The sequence below is a fragment of the Leucopleurus acutus genome (genome assembly GCF_964270905.1).
Source record: "Leucopleurus acutus genome assembly, chromosome: 10".
NCBI classification, from domain to species: domain Eukaryota; kingdom Metazoa; phylum Chordata; class Mammalia; order Artiodactyla; family Delphinidae; genus Leucopleurus; species Leucopleurus acutus.
Genome location: NC_139153.1, coordinates 68,489,342 through 68,508,455, shown reverse-complemented (window position 1 = coordinate 68,508,455; position 19,114 = coordinate 68,489,342). Strand labels below are relative to the sequence as shown.

The 19,114-nt window shown below is 50.3% G+C and overlaps 1 protein-coding gene across 2 annotated transcripts in view; it reads left to right on the top strand.

The window, feature by feature from the left end:
* MDGA1 (MAM domain containing glycosylphosphatidylinositol anchor 1) overlaps positions 1-19,114 on the top strand; it is a gene marked incomplete at both ends in the record, with an annotated part of 52,668 nt that overhangs the window by 17,433 nt on the left and 16,121 nt on the right. For both annotated transcript variants that reach the window (XM_082847495.1, XM_082847494.1), the window contains 5 exons: positions 11,217-11,356; positions 15,269-15,443; positions 16,545-16,741; positions 17,507-17,639; positions 17,881-18,150. In XM_082847495.1, the coding sequence (XP_082703621.1) occupies positions 11,217-11,356; positions 15,269-15,443; positions 16,545-16,741; positions 17,507-17,639; positions 17,881-18,150 (915 nt within the window). The remainder of the gene's footprint in view (positions 1-11,216; positions 11,357-15,268; positions 15,444-16,544; positions 16,742-17,506; positions 17,640-17,880; positions 18,151-19,114) is intronic.

Sequence of the window (19,114 nt, the reverse complement as noted above, 5' to 3'; positions counted from 1 at the left end):
CCTGCCTCCTGAGCTGGGGTGAAGGTCCAGCCTGGAGGAACTACACAGGGGCAGCTTTAAGAGATTTCAAGCCGTCAGGTTGTGACACCCATAATTCTAACCCCCAGATGGGTGGGGTGATGCTCAGGAACCCACAGTAGCCTGGGGTGGGGGTGGGGGGGGCAGAGTGCTGCCCAGCCAGAGTGGCGGTGGTAAGCTCTGCAGAAACACTGTCCTTCTGTCCCCTGTCCTTCTGTCCTGGTGTTTAAGGCCCCACCTGCTGTTAAGCTTCAAGATTGATTTTGCTTTCAGGGTTGTTATTATCCACTTAAACAACTTCATAGGAAAAAAACGGAACCCAGTGACCATCAAACATTAACCATTCATTCTAAATTCCCTGCCCACACCTGTCAATATATTTTTACATAGCAGTAAACAGTGGTCCATTCGGCTCTCTTGGCTGACTTTATCTCCTACACACATCTCCTGGTATTGACTGAGCCCTCAGACCTGTCAGCTTAATGGCCGCAGGGCACCCCCTGCATTGATGCGCTGGAGTTTGGGCACCATTTCTCCAGTGCTGGGCATTTGGGCAGATGCCAATTTCTTCTTCTAAATAGCTCTGCCGTGAATATCCTTATGTGAATTACTTTTTCCTTTTAAATTATTTCCTTGGGGCCTATTCCCCAAAGTGAGATTGCCTAATAGGTCATAGGATAGGAACAGTTTTATGGTTCTCATTTCGCACTGCCGGCCCGTGCTACAAAAAGTTTGAGCCGGGCTTGTGCGCAGCCCAGCCACAATGGATTTTTTTCATTTTAATTTATTTTCCCTGGTTTAATAGGTGCATTATGGCCTGCTTCTTAACTTCCAGTTTTTACTTCCAGAAGCTATATTTGGGTCTTTTGAACACCTAATAATAATAAGACCTGATCTGTGCAGAACTTTACAGTTTACGTGAGACACGATGAGCCTAATATTATTGGCCTCTGTTTTGTATGGTGAAATGGGGGTTTAGTCAAGTTAAGCGCTGGAGTGGAACTTCCAGCCAGTTCTTGCAGGTTTGGTTGGAAAGAACTCCCACCCACTTGCCACCATCCCGTTCTTTCATGGGGCCCAAACCCCGCCCCCCCACCATCCTGTTCTTTCTGAGGACCCAGGTCCCCAGATGCTCATTTCAGCCCCAGTCCAGTGCCTCAGCCCCCTGTCTCCCTCGGTTCCCACAGCCAGGCCTGTGTCAGGCTGCAAGCTGTGCCCTGTGCTTCAGGCTTGGGTCTCAGCTTGGGGGGTGGGAGGAAAACACTGGGCTTTTGGGTCATAGGGGCCTTTGAGGGTTCTTTGCTTTAGCGAGGCCACTGCTCCCTCCATTCCCTGGCCCAGGGTTGGCCAAGGCTCTGCATTCTGGGTTGGGGGCCTGGACCTGGCAGTGTGTCTCTGGTCCCACCCAGGATGTCCCCCATCCCTAGTGTTGGTCACAGGTACGCTGGTGCCCAGGTGACTGAGCCTCAGGTTCCAATAAACAGGGTTACTCAGGGGCCTGTCAGGCTCACACTGGAGGCTTCAACTCTCAGACTAGGGGGACCTTCTCAGGGTGGACACACCCTTAGGTATGAGTTTGTTTGTTTTTTGCGGTACGAGAGCCTCTCACTGTTGTGGCCTCTCCCGTTGTGGAGCACAGGCTCAGGACGCGCAGGCTCAGCGGCCGGGGCACAAACCCGTGTCCCCTGCATCGGCAGGCGGACTCTCAACCACTGCGCCACCAGGGAAGCCCTGTGAGTTTGGGTTTATTCTGCTCCCTTCTAACTATACTTCTAGAGCATCTGCTAGGCAGCATGTGCTGTGATTGGTGGATTCCATTCTTATTGTATTTAACACTCTCAATAGGGAGCATTCTTATGCCCATTTTACAGGCAGGAAACTGAGGCTGTAGACTAGAGAGTTAATGATTTGCCCCAGGTCACACAGCAATTATTGCGAACAATCTGAATGAGAGTGCTGTGTCTACTCCAGCCCTGCCCCTCCCATGGGCTTGGTTCAATAGGTATGCTTGGTCAGTGGGAAGCTTGGTCACCTCCAGAATTTGGCCCACTGCCAGGGTCCAGGGCCAAGTGAACTGCAGTGATGGGGTCTCCAGGACTGCAGATCTTGGTGGGGCTGCGTAGCGGGACCCCAGCAGAAAATTTTTACACGAGAAACCCTATGTCCATGGGCCCCACAGCCCCGGGCCAGGCAGACTCAGGTCCTGGGTTCCAGAAACCATTCTCTGCTCTGATAGGTGGTAGCCCCTCTCTCTCTCCATCATCCTGGATGTTCTTCTGGGGAGAGCTTTCCTTCCAGTGATTACCTCTTTCTGTCCATATTGATGTTCTGGTCTCTCGGGATTATGGCTCTTGGCATCCCCCCAAAGTAGACCTCTTCATTCAGTTTTACATTTTCCTCTTACAGGCCCTTGGAACAGGTTCCCAAAGGGTCCCAGGCTATATGATCAAATGGAAAGGGAACTGAAATTTATTGAGCACTTACTAGGTGCTAGTGATTATGCTCTGTACCAAATGTGCATTATCTCGTTTAATCCTCACAACCCAGAAGTTATTTTCACTAGAGCTGAGATGTAGTATTATCCCCATTTTACAGATGAAGAGACTGAGGCTTCGAGAAGTTAAATAACTTGCCCAAGGTCACATAGTTATTAGAGGAGAGATAGAGCCCTACCTCCTGCCCCTCATACTACACCATCTGGGCAGCCCCTCAGACTTGCATTTACAGCTTCGGCTCAAGCAGTGCCCAACTTGAGGCATGTGCCTTTCTGATCTCTCTTCCCTGAGTGTCCTGCCTATAATGTTAGCACTGTCCTGGGGCACCTCATTTGTTGACAGTTTTGATCTCCCTGCCCACCAGGGAGAAAGTCCCTTTATAGTTTCCCCCAGGGGACCTCAGAGCCCCCACTTAGAGGGCTTTCTGGTGGCCTGTCCTAACATCCCTGAGTGCATTAGTTGTGTGCAGATTAGACTTCCACTGGTATGCAGACAGTGAAGATTCTATGAGTAGAACCTGGCACTCTCAAAACCTGTGTGCCTTCTGATGGGGCCAGGGTGTAGGTACAGTGGTGCCAAACCTTCCCAGGGACGGGGGCACAGATGGACTGGCCACCACTTTCAGCAGTGCCAGGCTCTGCCGGAAGCATCAGGCTGTGCAAACAGTATCAGCTCCTGGAAATGGAACCGGGCCTTACACACAGCGGCAGACCCTGCAAGCCCTACCAGGCCCTGCCTCTGACTATGAGAGCGGAGCTTGTTTTCATGCTCAATCATGGTGACAGGCTGGCAGCCTGTGCCCTGATCTTTCAGCTGTGGCTGCTTTCCACACTCAGTAACAGTGCTCTTGGACCCGGAGGTCAGAGATAGATACATACATACTCAGGTTGGGGAGAGATTTTTGAAGCCAAAGGGGAGGTCGGCTGAATGTGGATCTGGTTTTGGTAAGCAAAAAAGACATATTGCTGAGAGCAGACTTTAATAGAGTCGGCAGCAAGGGGAGGGCAGAGGTGCTTCAGGGAGGGGGATGTGCCTGACTGCCTCTGCATCCTAGAGCCGAGGGCAGGACAACAGGTGCTCAGGAAATGTTACAGAAGGGATCCATGAATCAATGGTAAGTTAACAGGTGATCGTATGTGCCTCTGAAGGGCTGGGAGGCCAGGGAGCAAGAGGGAAGATGGAAAGAGAATCATCCTGGACCAAGGTCTAATGCCCTGAGACAGTGACCAGAGGTGGACGGGGCAGGGTGTGCTGATGCTTCCCCTCAAGATGACTGACATTAAGGAGAGGCCAGGGAGGTGGTACTGGTGGGGGGACTGGTTCAAACTTGTTTTCCCAGCATGGAATTGGCACCTCCCCTAGACTCCAGAACTCCTGAGAAGCCACCTGGCCTGCCCCCTGGCCAGCGGCCGAAACAGAGGGCAGACTTCAGCCAGCTCTGCAGACAGGGCTGTGGGGAGGGCAGGGCGAAGCCCCACTGTGGAGAGCACAGAGAGCAGGGTTAATTTTCCTGAGAGGTACACATTTGATGGCCTGTGGTCCGCAGGAGAGGTGTGTAGCATCATCTCTGGCAGAAGGAGGCCCAGGAGGAGCCAGCCGAGCGCCTGCCCTGAGAGCCTCCTTTCAGGCCCCAGCCGCCATTCTCTGAGCAGCTAATTAAAAGAGAAAAGCCTGTTAATATTTCAGCACTGTTAACTCTGCTAAATTATTAAGTGTCCATTTGCATTACATACACAAAAGGATCGATAAACATGTGTGTACCAGGAGCTGGGAGAATGAGGGAGGAGTAGTTTCTAAGGATGCCACGTGGGACAGGCCCAACCAGTGACTCAGAGACTATGTCCTGCACCTGGAGCCCTGTGTCCTCAGCACTGTGCCCGGCACTTGCAAACTGGAAATGCATGGGGCTTAGCACAAAAGTCAGAGAGTCAGATGGACTCCAAACCAGCAGGGTGTCCTTGGGCAAGTTACTTAAACTTGCTGAGCCTCAGCTTCCTTATCTGACTAGTGGGAACAATAATAGGCTTGTTGTGGGCAATAAATAAGATAATAGATACAAAACACTCAATAAAATGCCTGCGCAGAGTAATATTATTATTATGTATATATTATTATGTGATCGTTATATCATGGTGATGGGAGGGAGACCTGAGACATAACTCCAGCTCACAGTAATCCCTCCTTGTTTCCTTTCTGCCTCTCAGCAGGCCTTTATAGACATCATTCTTATCCCACCTCTTCTAGACTATGCACTTCCCTAGCGCAGGGCCTGAGTGCCATAGCTCTCTGTACCCCCAGCACCAAGCTCAGCACGTCACACTTATAAGGATTTGTTGAATGACTATCTGATAGAAGGTAGGACCAGACCACAGATTCTGCTTCCATATCGCCTGGCCCGGAACACTCAGTGATGCTTCCAGGAGGTGGTTAGGGTGATGGTACTTGCCCTGCCATCCTCCAGTAACTGGGAGATAGAACCAACTTCAGGTGGGGGAGTCGGCAGCACCCCCTTCTTCTTTTCTCTCCTTGCCTTCCCACCACTCTGCTCTGTTTGGAAGTTTCCGCAGCCTGCAGACACACTTCCCCTGAAAGAGTCAGGAGAGGGAAGCAGAACACCAGATCCCACTTGGTCATGATTAACCTTTTAAAATTTAGGGTGGAGAAGAAAGCTGCAGGAAAGCTGATGTGATGGGGCTTTTCATCAAGGGTTTTCATTCCCTTTGCTGTCTGTCAGCCTTGTTTGGCTCCACATCCTACTGTTGCATCCTCGTGTGCTTTGCCAGTGTCCCCCACCCCCTTGGCTCGCAGCTGGGGAGAAAAGTCTCTGATGGGGGATGGGGATCCTTGATGAAATTCCCCTTCTAGGTTCCAGTGAGAATTCTCTTCAGAAGGCCACGGAGCAAGCTGGAATTTGCCTTAACATGCGTCCTTGAGTTTGTGGCTTCCTCACTGGGCCTCCTGGGTGCTGGCAGTCCCCACCCCTACCTACGGTTTGGGGTGTACACTTTTGGAGGTAGAAAGGAGTGAGCTGATAGACCAGAAGCATGTGCCAGGGACTTGCCATTTCTGCTCAGTTGCCCTCCTTAGGATGCTGCCTCCTTGGTGACATGTCTCATGCCGCTTGGTTACTCTCAACCAAGGGGCTGGGGAGGGGAATGTTACTTGGCTCCACAGCCATTATACTCTGTTAGGAAAGAGCTTTATGGTCAAGTGGAAAGCACTGGATTAAACCAAGTTACATGGATGTGTTTATTGCAGGACTTTTCAGGGCCTTTAATAGTATACTCTTGTGTGCTGAGACTCTGAGAGGGAGAAGATGCAGCATCCTTATTTGGCGATGGGCTATCTGTGAGCATTTTATGGCGCACAGGTTTGGCAGACAGTGTTTTCCTTTTCCATGGGGTTTGTTGCTAAATATTGGGAGAGTGAAATAGCAGAAGTCTCATAGGCCAGAAACAGGGAAATTGTTCCACAATCCTTCCTATTTTCTATCCACCAACGTGGCGTCAAGCAGAGATAAATCCAGCAGCGCCTCTGAAATTCAAAGGGAGCGTGTTACAAATACAACCTCTGAGGCCCGCCCCTGAAGAGTCAGGGCTAGTGGTTCTGCATGGGCCTGGGAATATGCATTGCACACATTGCAAAGGGCTCCCCTAGTGACACAAGGCGAGGGTAGAGGAGTCCGTGGAGGGCAGTGAACTGAGTTCCAAGCTAGTGGGAAGAAGGCCTGGGTTCGAGCCCCAGCTCTGCTACTGTCCTGTGTCTGTGAGTGGACAGGGTGTTCCCTTCTCCAGGCCTCAGTCTCCTTCTCTGCCAAAGGAGGCTAACTAGGGCGTGCCCTTTCTGGCTCTCAGAACTGAGGCAAGGAGCTTGCAAATATACAGTGGACCCCAGGAATGTATCAGGCCTCATCATCTGTGGCAGATAAGACATCGTCCTTTCATGCGAAGGCCTTGCAGTCCCCTGGGGAGGTGGGGTTTTAAGAAGAGTGCAGGATCACTTATGGAATAATAATGCTGGCTGACATGCTTGACGGCTTACTGTGTACCAGACAGTTTTAAGCACTTTACCTGAGTTTACTTATTTATTCCTCTCCACAACCCCATTTTACAATTGAGAAAACTACGGCTTAAATAACTTGCTAAAAGTCACAAGGTAACTTTCTGAGAGTTAAGTGTGTAAGAGGGATGCTCAGAAAGGGCTCCATTCCATCCCTCCCCTCTGGTTTTCTGACTCCCTGCACAGTCCTCAACATGAACTCTGAACACGTTCATGAAACATCCCTAATGGTTTAGCGTCTGCTTTGAACGGCTCCACCCCTGAGATATAGAGGGGGCCACAGGGGGTGGTCTTCTGTCCCCACCTCTTGCTCCTATTTAATCATCTCAGGAGCTGTCATTTGTTGACAGAACACATACTGTTTGGCCAGATGTTTGACATATATTGTATTCAACCCTCACACTAGCCCTGGGAGAAGGCATTATTGTTCCCATTTTACAAATGAAGAGGCTGAGGCTCAGAGAGGTTAAGTAACTTGCCCAATGTCACCCAGCTAGTGGGTAGCAGAGCCAGAAATTAGTCCCAGATTGTCTGCTCTTTCCACCTCTCTCCAGCAGATCCCTTCTCCGCCCACTGTTCCTTTTTTCACGATGCCCTGCTTTAGGGTCATCTTAGCACTTAACACACTCTGAAACCATCCGTTCATTTCTGTTTCCTTGTTTGCCATCCATCTCCCCAACAATGCTCTCTCAGAGCTGGTCTTTGTTTGCTTTTCATGACAGTCTCTCTAGCATCCAGGGCAGCGGCCTGCTTTTGTTGTTTGATAGACTGAATGAAGGGATTATGTCATGGTGCCTCTTGACTCAGGCCCTGGCCTGGTTGCCTTAAGAATCAGAAAATGTTGCCGCTGGTAGTGACTTCCTGGTGTGTAGAGTGAGAGGCTGAGGCTCAGTGGGACAGAACCCCTTTGGGGGTCTGTAACTTGGTGGGATCTCCGTTGGTTTAGGGTCAGAAAGCAGTTCCAGCCATTCCAGGGGTGAGCAGAGTGGGGCAGCCTGACTCATGTTAACGAAACTCAGTGGGGGTGATGGGCAAGTTGGAATGTCTATGCCAAGGGGGTCTGAGTGCTTTGCAATTAGGCAGCACTTGCACCAGAAGGCAAATCTGAACCGGGAAGAAGTCAGCCATGGGAAGTGGCTCCTCAGGTAGGACTCAGAGTAGAGGGAGTGGGTAATTGTGATGGTTAGTGTCAACTGAGGAAGCTGGGTAACATCACCAGACAATGTCATCAAAGCGGGGGTGGGTGCTCTTTTTGTTTTTAATCTAATTGAAGTGTAAAGTGATATAGTAAAATCTTAAGCAAATACCTTGATGCATTTTTACGTGTACATCCACCCGTGTAACAGCCGCTCAGATGAAGACTATGAACATTCCCATCTCACGAGATGGGATCCCACCTCCTCCCCAGAAACTTCTCTTGTGCCCTTCCCAGTAAATAATCGCCCACCTCCACCCAAGGGCCACCACTGTTTAGATCTCTGTTACTATAAGGTTGGTTTTTCCAGTCTCGAATTTCAAATGTATGAAATCATACACTATTTCCTCTTTTATGTCTGAGCTCTTTCACTCAAATTGTGCTGTGAGGTTCAACAGGGTTGTTGTGTCCATCTGTAGCTCTTTTTTTCACTTCTGTGTAATATTCCATTGTATGAATGTGCCAGGATTTATTCATCCTTGCTGCTCTTGACGGACATGTGGGTTGTTTCTTGTTTTTAGCTATAATGAATAAAGCGGCTATGAATGTTCTCAGACCTATTGTTTGGTTGTCACAGCACTAATTTCTGTTGGGTACATACCCAGCAGTGGAATTCCTGCATCCTGGGGTGTACCCTTGTTTAGCCTGAGTAGGTGCTGCCAAAATCTCTTCCAAAGGGGTTCTACTATTTTAGAGTTGGATAGTCTTAGGAGTTAATGTCATTAAAAGGCGTTAGATAATCTTAATGATGTCATCACCGATGATGCCAGCTCATAGCCCAATGTCCAATGAGGAAGAGTACCTGTCAGGTGGCCAGAGGCCTTGTGTCTGCTGGCCAGGCCCCATCTTTTCTGGCTTGGGCTGGCCAGGCCCTGAGAAAGTCCAGCTCTCCAGCTCTTTTTCAGTATTCCTTATCAGTCACCGAAGTGTCTATCATTACAACACTGCCTGGCTACGGGCAAGCCACAGTGTCCAAGATTACAGCTTATCTTCCATTGGAGCCTGTTAAATCAATGTCTTCCTTGTTGAGAGGCACCCCAGGCCTCTTGCAGACATCCATGCAGCCTTCTGGGCTTATCAACAACTGGCACACACATCACACATTGGTGGGTTTTTTCCTGAGGACCTTGGCCACAGATGGCTATCTTTTCCAAAGCATTTTCATTGCAGGGGATGATAGTTTCAGACCCATTCCCTAGATTCCAGGGTGCATCTTATACAGGGCCCACGTGCTGTTTATAAAATTCATAGAAAGTAGGAGTTGAAAAAAAGACCTCAGAAGTCATCTAATACACTCCCCTCCTGTAGGTGGGGAAACTGAGGCCCATGAGGTTTCACTTGCCCAAGGTCACACAGCTTGTCTCCTGACAACTAGCCTAGGTTCATTCCTCCATGGCAGCCAGACTGGACACTCAGACTCTGGGTTGGTAGCAGCTGCCACTGTTTGCAGAGACTCTCATGGTTAAACACAGCCTACATCACCCCCCAGATGGCTGCCCCACAAACTTCTTGATGTGTGGCCGGGCTGCCTCTGTGGACCCACCTCTGTAATGAGTTCATGACTGTCCCATCAGTGTTGGTTGGAAAGACTCTGTTAAGGTGCTATTTGTGGCGACAGTAGAACACATCAGAGTTCTACTAAGCACTTCTCATTTATCCTGTGTGATGATCACATCCACCCTTGTGAGTTCTCAGCGTTGGTAGCATTCTCTCCATCTTAGAGATGAGAAAATGAAGGTCCAAAAATCACTAGTGTTTTACCCCGGGTAATATGGAATATAAAACTGCCCTATCAACCTGCAGGAAGCCCCCCTGTTTTCTAGGGCTGGTTCAAAAGCTGCCTCTTCCATAGAGCCTTCTGTGATTCTTTCTCCAGCAGACAGTGATGTCTCTCTCCTCTAACCTCCTCTTTACCTTTCTTAACAATGCTTAGCAACTTCACCATGGCATATTCCTATAAATTCATTCATTCAGTGTTCACTGAGTACCTGCTATATTCAAGGCTTTGCGCTGGGGATACCAAGGTGTGAAGCTCATGGTCTGGTAGGTAGAAAGATAAGAATGCTGAATTTGGTAGACACGCAGATTGATGCTTTGCTGTTGCACTGGAAAAGTGATGGATACAGAAGGAGGGAGGATGTAGGTCAATCATGGAATGCTTCCCGGAGGAAATTACACATTTTATGAACAGGTTTTATCTCACCTCCCTGCACCTCTTTAGGGCAAGGACTGAGTTTTCACCCCCTTGTGTCCCTTGTGCCCTGGATTAGCTCTCCTGCCTCCACTCCCTCCATCCTCATATGTGAGCAGACAGGTTTGAAATTGGGGGCCTTGCCCTCCTTCCCAGAGCCCAAGTACTGGTCGGCTGGGGGCTGGTTTGCCTTCAGGACAGTGGGGCTAAGACACTGAAGGAGGGCCATGAACTTTTCTGGTTCAATCATTTTCCCTTTGGGTCCCCCAGCCATATCGCAGCTCTGGTCCCCCAGCCCTGGTCAGATCCCAGCCCTGGCCACTGTGAGAGAGGTTAGGGAGGATCCAAAGTCTTGTGAGAGCTTCCAGGCCCCCGGTGAGAACTTCTCTCCCTTGGAGAGGAGGCTGGCATAGGTTCAGAAGAATGAGGGAGAAGTAACAGGCGTTTGGGCGAGGGGAATGTGCAGTCCCTGGGGCTGGGGGCCATCTTAGTTAGGTTCGCTGAAGGTTGAGCCTTGGATGGTTGGTGGCAGTGAGTTCAGGCAAGTGATTTGCTGAGAAAGTGCTCTAAGGACCAACTGAAAGGGGACAAGGGAAACAGCCAGGTGAAAATGTGGTTTAGTTGACTTAGTCTCAGCCTGTTCCCTGGGGTGGGGTAGGGGGCCTCTGGAGCATGAACAGAACCGCGGTCACCCCAGCTTGAGGCAAGGTGGCTGGGCTTTTGCATCATGTCCACCAGTCATTGGGGTGTGTATGTATTGGGGAAGGGATGACCTCCTATAGGCATGTCTGGTCCAGGCAGCTCCCACTGGTTGAGGGCAATTCCCTGGGGCAGGTGAGCTCTGCGTGCCTAGCAGCTAACACAGCAGCTGGGAGTGGAGGCACCTGCCAGATACAGGGAGCTGGGCAGAGCACCAGCAGCCTGCACGACAGGGGGCTGCTAAGACATGATGCTCACTGGGTGATAACCACTCTGCACAGATTACAAAGCCCCCTCACAGTCCTCAGCTCACTGAAGAGCACAGATCTCTTGCAAGGGCCGTGGGATGGGGAGGAATTGCCCCTGTCCTGAGTCCCTGGCCCTTCTGGTCTGGCCCGGGGCCCTAGGAGGATTCTTTCCTGAGCTCGATGGCATCAGGCCTCTGAGGGATGTCATGGAGAAGTCTGGGCTGACCCCTCCCCCTGACACACTCAGGAGGGAGCCTTAGACCCCCTCTGGCCTTGGTGCCTCCTGTCTAAACCTCCCCATCTCCCGCCAGCTCCAGCCCAGGCTCAGATCGTGCACGCGGGCCAGGCGTGTGTGGTGAAAGAGGACAACATCAGTGAGCGCGTCTACACCATCCGGGAGGGGGACACCTTGGTGCTGCAGTGCCTTGTCACCGGGCACCCTCGGCCCCAGGTAAGCCCCTGGCCTGGCTTGAGCAGGCCCCTCCTGCCCCACCCCTCTCTGGGATCAGAAGAGGCAGTGGGAGCTGTGACTAGAGACGGACAGCAGCACGTCAGCAGAAGACAGGAGCCTGGGGCTGGGGAAATAGCTGGAAAATAAACCCTGTGGGGAAGGGCTAGAGGCTGTGGGCTTACTCACCTGGAAATATTGATGACTGAGGGCAAAAACTGAATGTCAGTTGTTCAGGTCCACTCCACTCCCTGTATCTGTTGAGCAGACGCTCTATCAGATATATACCTTCAACCACTGTTTGAAGGCAGACCACGCGCCAAGCACTATGCTCGTTACTTTCTCCAGTGTTTTCTCTTTGGAGCCTCGCAACTGTGCCGTGAGGAAGGCATCAGGGCCTCCATTTTAAGCTGAGGAAATCGAGGTTCAGAGAGGTTGGGTAAACTCCCAAGGTCCCCAGCTCTTGTGAGGGTGGGAGCAGAATTCACATCCAGAACCAGCATTCTCTGTAACTTGGTACACTTCCTCCTACTTCAGGAGGCTTCCGGTAGGCCAGCCCCACACTTTTGACATTAAGAGACTCAAAGCTATTAGAAAGTAACAGAAGATGCGGATCTGGAAAATCTGGGTGGATTTTGTCCCAGACTAAGTGTTTGGTTCAGGCAGGAAGTATTGGCTGGCTATCACTGAGAGCTGACAGGTGGAGGCAGGAGGGGGGGCTGGAGGGATGGGTAAAATTTGCTGGCGAGCTGCGGTGACCTTTAAAAGCAACAGAAAAGGTTTTGATTGGATCCTAGGAAGCACAGTGATTGCAAAATCCTTTTTTGGGGGGACAATTTTGGGAATAGGGACAGCTTTAGTAGGTTTGGTCTTGAGACAAGCAGATGGACAAGAAAACTCCTAAAGACTTTTTCAAACGGAAACTATCATCACCGCTTCCTCCTTCTTAAGGGTTGTTTTTTGGAAGTGTAAACAATGCTGCCAGTCTTCAGGTTGGTGTTTGCATAGGTGTGACTTTAGGCATGATGCTCCCTAAAGCCAGGGAGGCAGCTGGCCCACCTCTCCCTCAGGCTGCACTGGCCATCTGTGTGTGTCCCCTTCCGCATCACATGTAGAAGTCGTTTGTGGCTGTGGCTGTGAGTGCATGCACCCATTTTCTATTTCCATTTGTAGTTTCATTATTCTTCCTGCCACCTAGGCTCAAACCCTTGGGCTCATATTTGACTCAGCCGCATATCATTCCCCACACCTAGCCAGGCTCTGAGGCCTTTCTTTTTACGTCTCTTGCATGGGTCTCCTTCTATTCCTCATTACCCCTTGAGGTCAGACCTTTAGCCTTGTCCCTTGGACCACTGCAGTAGACTCTAACTGGCCTCCCATTCTCCTACATCTCCCCCTCCAATCCATTCCTGCACCCTGCTCCCAGAATCATCATCCTTAGACCTGCTACATGATATCACTCCCCTGCTCAGAAACCTTCGACGACTCCACATTACCTACCAGACCCAGTTCAGGCTCATAGGGGTGGAACTAAAGACCCCCCCACAATCCAGCCCCCACCTGCCTGTCCTGTCTGATGTCCCACGGCCATCCTCCTCACACCCCGTCTTCAGTGAACCGGTCCAAATACACCCTGTTCATTCTTGCTTTAGCCACTGCTCTTTACCTGTCCTGAAATGCCTTCTAGTGCCTTTTGCTCATTTCATTACAATAAATATTTATTGAGCACCTGCTATGTGCCAAGTACTGTGATGGGTCCTGAGGATACAGCTGCAGTTCCTGTTGTCATGGAGCATCCAGTCTAGGGGTGGAGCAAGTATCATCGCATAGCCCAGTTTGTTGTCAGATGGAAGAATGAGTGGGCATGGAATTCCCTACTCCAAACTAATAGCAAGAGAGAGGGACTCTCTATGGTTAAAATGAAGAAGAAATCTATAGCGATGGTAGTGAGCAAAAGCTGAAGAAACTGGCACTTTGAGGGACTTAACTGCGTACTCACCTCAGGGGGAGTAGTATTAATACACACGTGGGGGGTAAGCGCTGAGGCCACAGGCCCATCTATGACTGGAGCTAGAACTGGACTTCTTACCTAAAGCTGGAAGCTTGGTAAGAGTGATACCACCTATGAATGAGGACCAGAGGATCTCTGCCCCATAGCCCAGAGTCACAGCAGGGAGCAGACTTTCTGCTTCAGGGCGTGGGTGCAAACAGTCACCTATGAGGGAATAACCCTAATCCAGTCTGTGTCTTGCACTATCCAAGTGGTGAGGAGACCTTAAGCTGAGAAACTAATATAAAAACTGGGACTTCCCTGACGGTCCAGTGGTTAAGACTCTGTGCTTCCAATGCAGCGGGTATGGGTTCGATCCCTGGTCAGGGAACTAAGATCCCACATGCCGCGGGGCATGGCCGAAAAATACCCAAACTGGTTGAAACCTGTGAATGCATATATCTTGGGCGTAGGCAACCATAAAGCTACACCACAGACAGGCCTGTCAGTGCCCAAGTGGGAATTCTGAGGAAGATAATTCCTACTGAATACAAGCCCATGGGGTGAAATTTTAAAGCATATCTAAAAATACAGTGCCAGGAGAGCCAGTCCATAGACCCAAATAATTGAACAATTCACATCTGAGAAAACAGAGATGATAGAGCAATATGAAAGAATCTTTAAAATAAATGTGTTTAAAATGTTTAAAGAGATAATGGAAGGAATAGAATCTATAAGATGGGAGATTATAAAACCTGATCAGTTAAGATATGGAAAAAAGCAAATAGAAATCCTAGAAATAAAAAATAATAGTCTTTAGAAAAATTTGGCCTCAATACCATAGAAGTAGCTAAAGAAGAAACTGGTGAATTGGATAATAGATCCAAGGAAATCAGCTACAATGCAGTCTGGACAGGACAAAGGGATGGAAAATGTGAAAAGGAAGTTGGGAGACATGGAGGATAGAATGAGAAGCTGTAACAAATTTAGGCATTCTACAAGGACTAGAGAAAACTTAGAAGAGGCAACATTTAAAGAGATAAAGCCTGAGAATTTTGTAGAATTGAAGAATGGTATGAACTCTCAGATGGATAAACCAAGTCCTAAGCATTTGTAAACAAACCCCATCTAGATAAATCATGGTAAAACTGCAAAATGTCAAGTACAAAAAGCAAAAACATTTTCATGGTCTTGTTCTTTTTCCAAAGCACCCTCTGATCTACGTCTGAATGTCCTGAAACTGCATGTAGCCTTCCCCAAGTTTTGTAACCCCTGGGTCCATGAGGGTAGAGTTGAGGGTGGTGAGGAGATGAGAACAGCAGTGACACACCGTCACTCCTGCCAAATTCTATTGGTCACACAGACCAGCCCTGGTACAAAATGGGAGGAAAGTACAGAAAGGTGTGAATACCAGGAGGTGGGGACCACGGGGGGCCATGGTGGAGGCTGGCTATCACATAGACCTCTTTCACAGATGAGAAATCTGAAGCTAGGAGATGAGTAACCTACCCAAGGCCACTAAGCTAATAAGTGGAATAACAAAAATTTAATCAAATTCTTACTTTTCCAGGAATGAATTATATACTCATTTAGTCTTCTCAGTAAGCCTAGGAAGGGAGTAATATTTCCATTTTACACATGCGGAAAGGAAGGCAGGAGAGGTCGGGTAACTTGCCCGCAAATCCATGATGCTAACAACTGCACATACTGCCTTTTTAAAAGCCTCTTCCACCTGACCCCAGATTCCCCAGGCTCTTCACTGAGAGGTCCTACCTCCAGCGTGCATTCCCACGAGGCTGTTTGGGTTAGTTTTGCAGGCCTGTGTATGCCTTATGTGCACTCGTGGAAAAGTATGGGGGTGGGCGGGGACCCCCCTCCCCTTCCCCCTCTGTGCGGTCTGACTCTGCCCTGCCTGGCTGGCCCAGGTGCGTTGGACCAAGACCGCGGGCAGCGCGTCGGACAAGTTCCAGGAAACATCGGTGTTCAATGAGACACTGCGCATCGAGCGCATCGCGCGCACGCAGGGCGGCCGCTACTACTGCAAGGCTGAGAACGGCGTGGGCGTGCCTGCCATCAAGTCCATCCGGGTGGATGTGCAGTGTGAGTCGGGTCTGCCTCTGAGTACCCGGGCCAGGGGCCTGCTTCTGGGGGCTCAGGCTGGGAAGGAGGAGTGGGGAGAAGGGTAGAGAAGTGGCACCTCCGTGGAGAACAACGGTAGAGACTTTCTCTTTTCCGGGATAGAGAAGGGCATCCCTGATGTTCCTTTGATGTGCACTATCTTATACCATTCACCCATCTCTATCTTTAATCCCATATGAACCTTGCAGCATCCCTGCAAAGTGGTCAGGGAGGGCAGGACAGGTTGGATTATACCCATTCTACAGATGAAGAAGCTGAGACCAAAGGCTTGTGACTTGCTCACTGCATAGGTCTCTTCTCATTATGGTCCAGTGTCCTTCCCACAGTACCTCATGTCTCTGCTTTTGTCCCAGGGAAGCTCTGAAACTTCCCTATCCCAACACCTGCAGGACCAGGCACCCCTCAGTCCTTGCTACAGGTTGAATGGGAAGCCCTCAGTCCCTGCCTGCCATCCACGGATATTCCCTTGACCACTCAGAGGCTATCTTCCTTCTTGCCATCCGCCTCTGTGCCATCCAGGCTGACCTAGGTACCCAGAAGCTGTGGGGCCAGGCCCAAAGGTCTGTCTGCCACCATCTTAATATCTACAATGAACCTATCCATTAAATACACCCCCCTGCCCCAAGTGGGACCTGATAGAGTGGTGGAACCCCAGGCCCTCTCTTCTGTCCCCCTTCAGCCACCCAGGGGCCTGACAAACCCTGGGGCTGAGGGTCGTTTCTCAAGTTATTGCAGCTGGAAGGGTCTGGCAGGCATGGCCTGATTTCCAGTGTGCAGCTGCTTCCTCCATCCCATGATAGGAGGGTGAAGATAGACACACACATACCCCCGCCCTCCCCACCCCCCAGCCAATGCAGATCCCTGGGGAGGGACTGCTGAGAAGCCAACACATCCAGTCCCCTGCCTCTGACAGGTTGCTCAAGCTTGCAGGGCTGGGAGAGCATCTTGCTCTCTGGAAGCATCCCATGAGGGTAGCTTAATTTTCCCTGAGAGCTGCCAGGGGCCCAAGCCCTCCACCTAGGGGGTCACGCATCTGACTCCACTGGGGCTGTGCCCTTGCAGACCTGGACGAGCCAGTGCTGACAGTACACCAGACAGTGAGCGATGTTCGAGGCAACTTCTACCAGGAGAAGACGGTGTTCCTGCGCTGTACGGTCAACTCCAACCCACCTGCCCGCTTCATCTGGAAGCGGGGCTTGGACACCTTGTCTCACAGCCAGGACAATGGGGTCGACATCTATGAGCCCCTCTACACCCAGGTCAGGATGGGCGGCAGCTGGCTTGGTCTCCTCATGGCTCACCCCACATTCTTCCTCCTGCACCCCACAAGGGAGGGGGCCAGGGGGGCTGAAGCCTCACCATCTGGAGTTCCAGGGACTGCCCTGACTCCAACAAGTTTCTTCTGACATCAGAAGCAAGCATTCTGATTGGGCTTCAGACCACCTGGGGCAGACAGAATTGAGACAGAAAGGTCAGGAAGCAGTGGTGAGGACAGGAGAGTCCTCAAGGCAGCATGTCTTCTAAGAACTTTGCCAGTTAGGAGAGGCACCTCCTGGGGCAGACAAGTCATCCCTGCCTGTTGCTGGCTGTCAGGGTCTTTGGAACGACGAGCAGGAACAGCAGGAGTTGGGGTAGAAAGATGAGTCACTTCCCATGGCTCTCCTGCAGTCCTAGGAGATGGTGATGAAGCCATCCTGCAAGAGAGTGTTCAGAGGCAGCTTTCCTAGGTGGCTGTCAGAACTCCACATGTAGCCATGGCCTGTAGGGCCAGCCCTATATTTGTATGGGTTGTAAGACAGAGCAGGATTCCCTCGTTACCCTTCCATTTCCTAGAATGGGGAAACTGAGGCCTGGTCCTGACCAGTGTGTACCAGGACACCCTCAGACCCATGGAAGCCCAGGGTATGGGGAGTGTGCCATCCACCCCAGGCTCAGTCCTGAATAGGAATTTGCTTTAGCCTCTGGTGCTTGGTGAATGTGTGTGAGACCCAAGCAGGCCCCTCACCCCAGTGGTCACTGCCCAGGGGGAGACCAAGGTCCTGAAGCTGAAGAACCTGCGGCCCCAGGACTATGCCAGCTACACCTGCCAGGTGTCTGTACGCAACGTGTGTGGCATCCCGGACAAGGCCGTCACCTTCTGGCTCACCAACACCACGGGTACAGGCACTTCCCCACCCATCCCCTTTCCCACCTGGGCTGAGTCCTCAACCAGGAGGTGGTGCCCATCTCATGCTAGACTCCAAGCACATCACCACGAGTGTTTCCCCTCCTCCTTCCTGCCTGCTCCTTCCCTTCTCCCCCTGCAGACCTTCCCCGGCCCCCATTCGCTCCCTGATTCTCCTCCCCCACATCTGGCCCTGCCTCCTGGTCCCCTAAGACCCCATTCTTGTCCTCCTAGCACCACCAGCCCTGAAGCTGTCTGTGAACGAAACTCTGGTGGTGAACCCTGGGGAGAATGTGACGGTACAGTGTCTGCTGACAGGCGGTGATCCTCTGCCCCAGCTGCAGTGGTCCCATGGACCAGGTCCACTGCCCCTGGGTGCCCTGGCCCAGGGTGGCACCCTCAGCATCCCTTCAGTGCAGGCCCAAGACTCTGGCTACTACAACTGCACAGCCACCAACAATGTGGGCAACCCTGCCAAGAAGACTGTCAACCTCCTGGTGCGATGTACGTGGCTCCGGAGGGGTGGAAGGAAACTTGGGAAGCAGACAGGGTCCCTGTACCTTGGGAACTGAAATGGGAAAGGGGCCTGTCTGCTTCTCCTTGGTAGGGGAGGTAGGCTGAGAAGGCAGGTTCCAGGCACTTTGATTTCCCTGCAATTCAGGTGTCTGCCAGCAGATGGCAGGACTAAAATTTGCATAAAGTTTTATTTACAGTTTACAACCAATACATTTTCAAATATAACCTCAACAACCCAAGAAGTAGGAAGGGCTGGTGTTGATTACCTAGATTTTTTTTAGACTGGGAAACTGAGGCTGCAAAAAGCTAAATGTGGACATTCCAGACTCTAAGAGAAAGTTCCTGACTTTCTCCCTGTACAATGGTTTCTACATGATTAATAGAATTAAAGTGAAAATAACACACATTTCCACATACCTCATATGTAAATCTTTATTAGCAAAGCATTTCAGTGAGTATAAAGATAATTACTAAATGTAAAAATGATTAAAACTTGGAGCACAATATAAAGAAGTACAAATACTTTCCTAACTAAATTTCAGCCTCAGTAATTATCATTAGCTGCTCGATAAGATCTTGATTTTACTACTCTGCTTTAAGGAGGAAACTTTAAATTCTTCTGCTTGTGCAGCTTTAGGTGGTTGTTTTAAAATTTATTAAAAAAATTTTTTTTTAAAGATCCAGGCTTGTTTCCAGCTCTTTAGCACTTGAAAGTAAAGTACAGCTTCTGTCAAATTCAATTGAGCATCTTCTGATGAACACTCTTCTTTGTTCATCTGTCACTGACCAGTCTCTCCCTGACTCTCCTCACCAAGAGAAGCTAGCTCTCTATGACTTTTTACTTAATTATGATTAAGTAGTGAGAAAGATAATAGTCAAACTGTGGTTATCTAATGACTACTGTTTCCTTTGATGGTACTTTTCCCATCAGAAGATTGTTCTTCTCCACCTG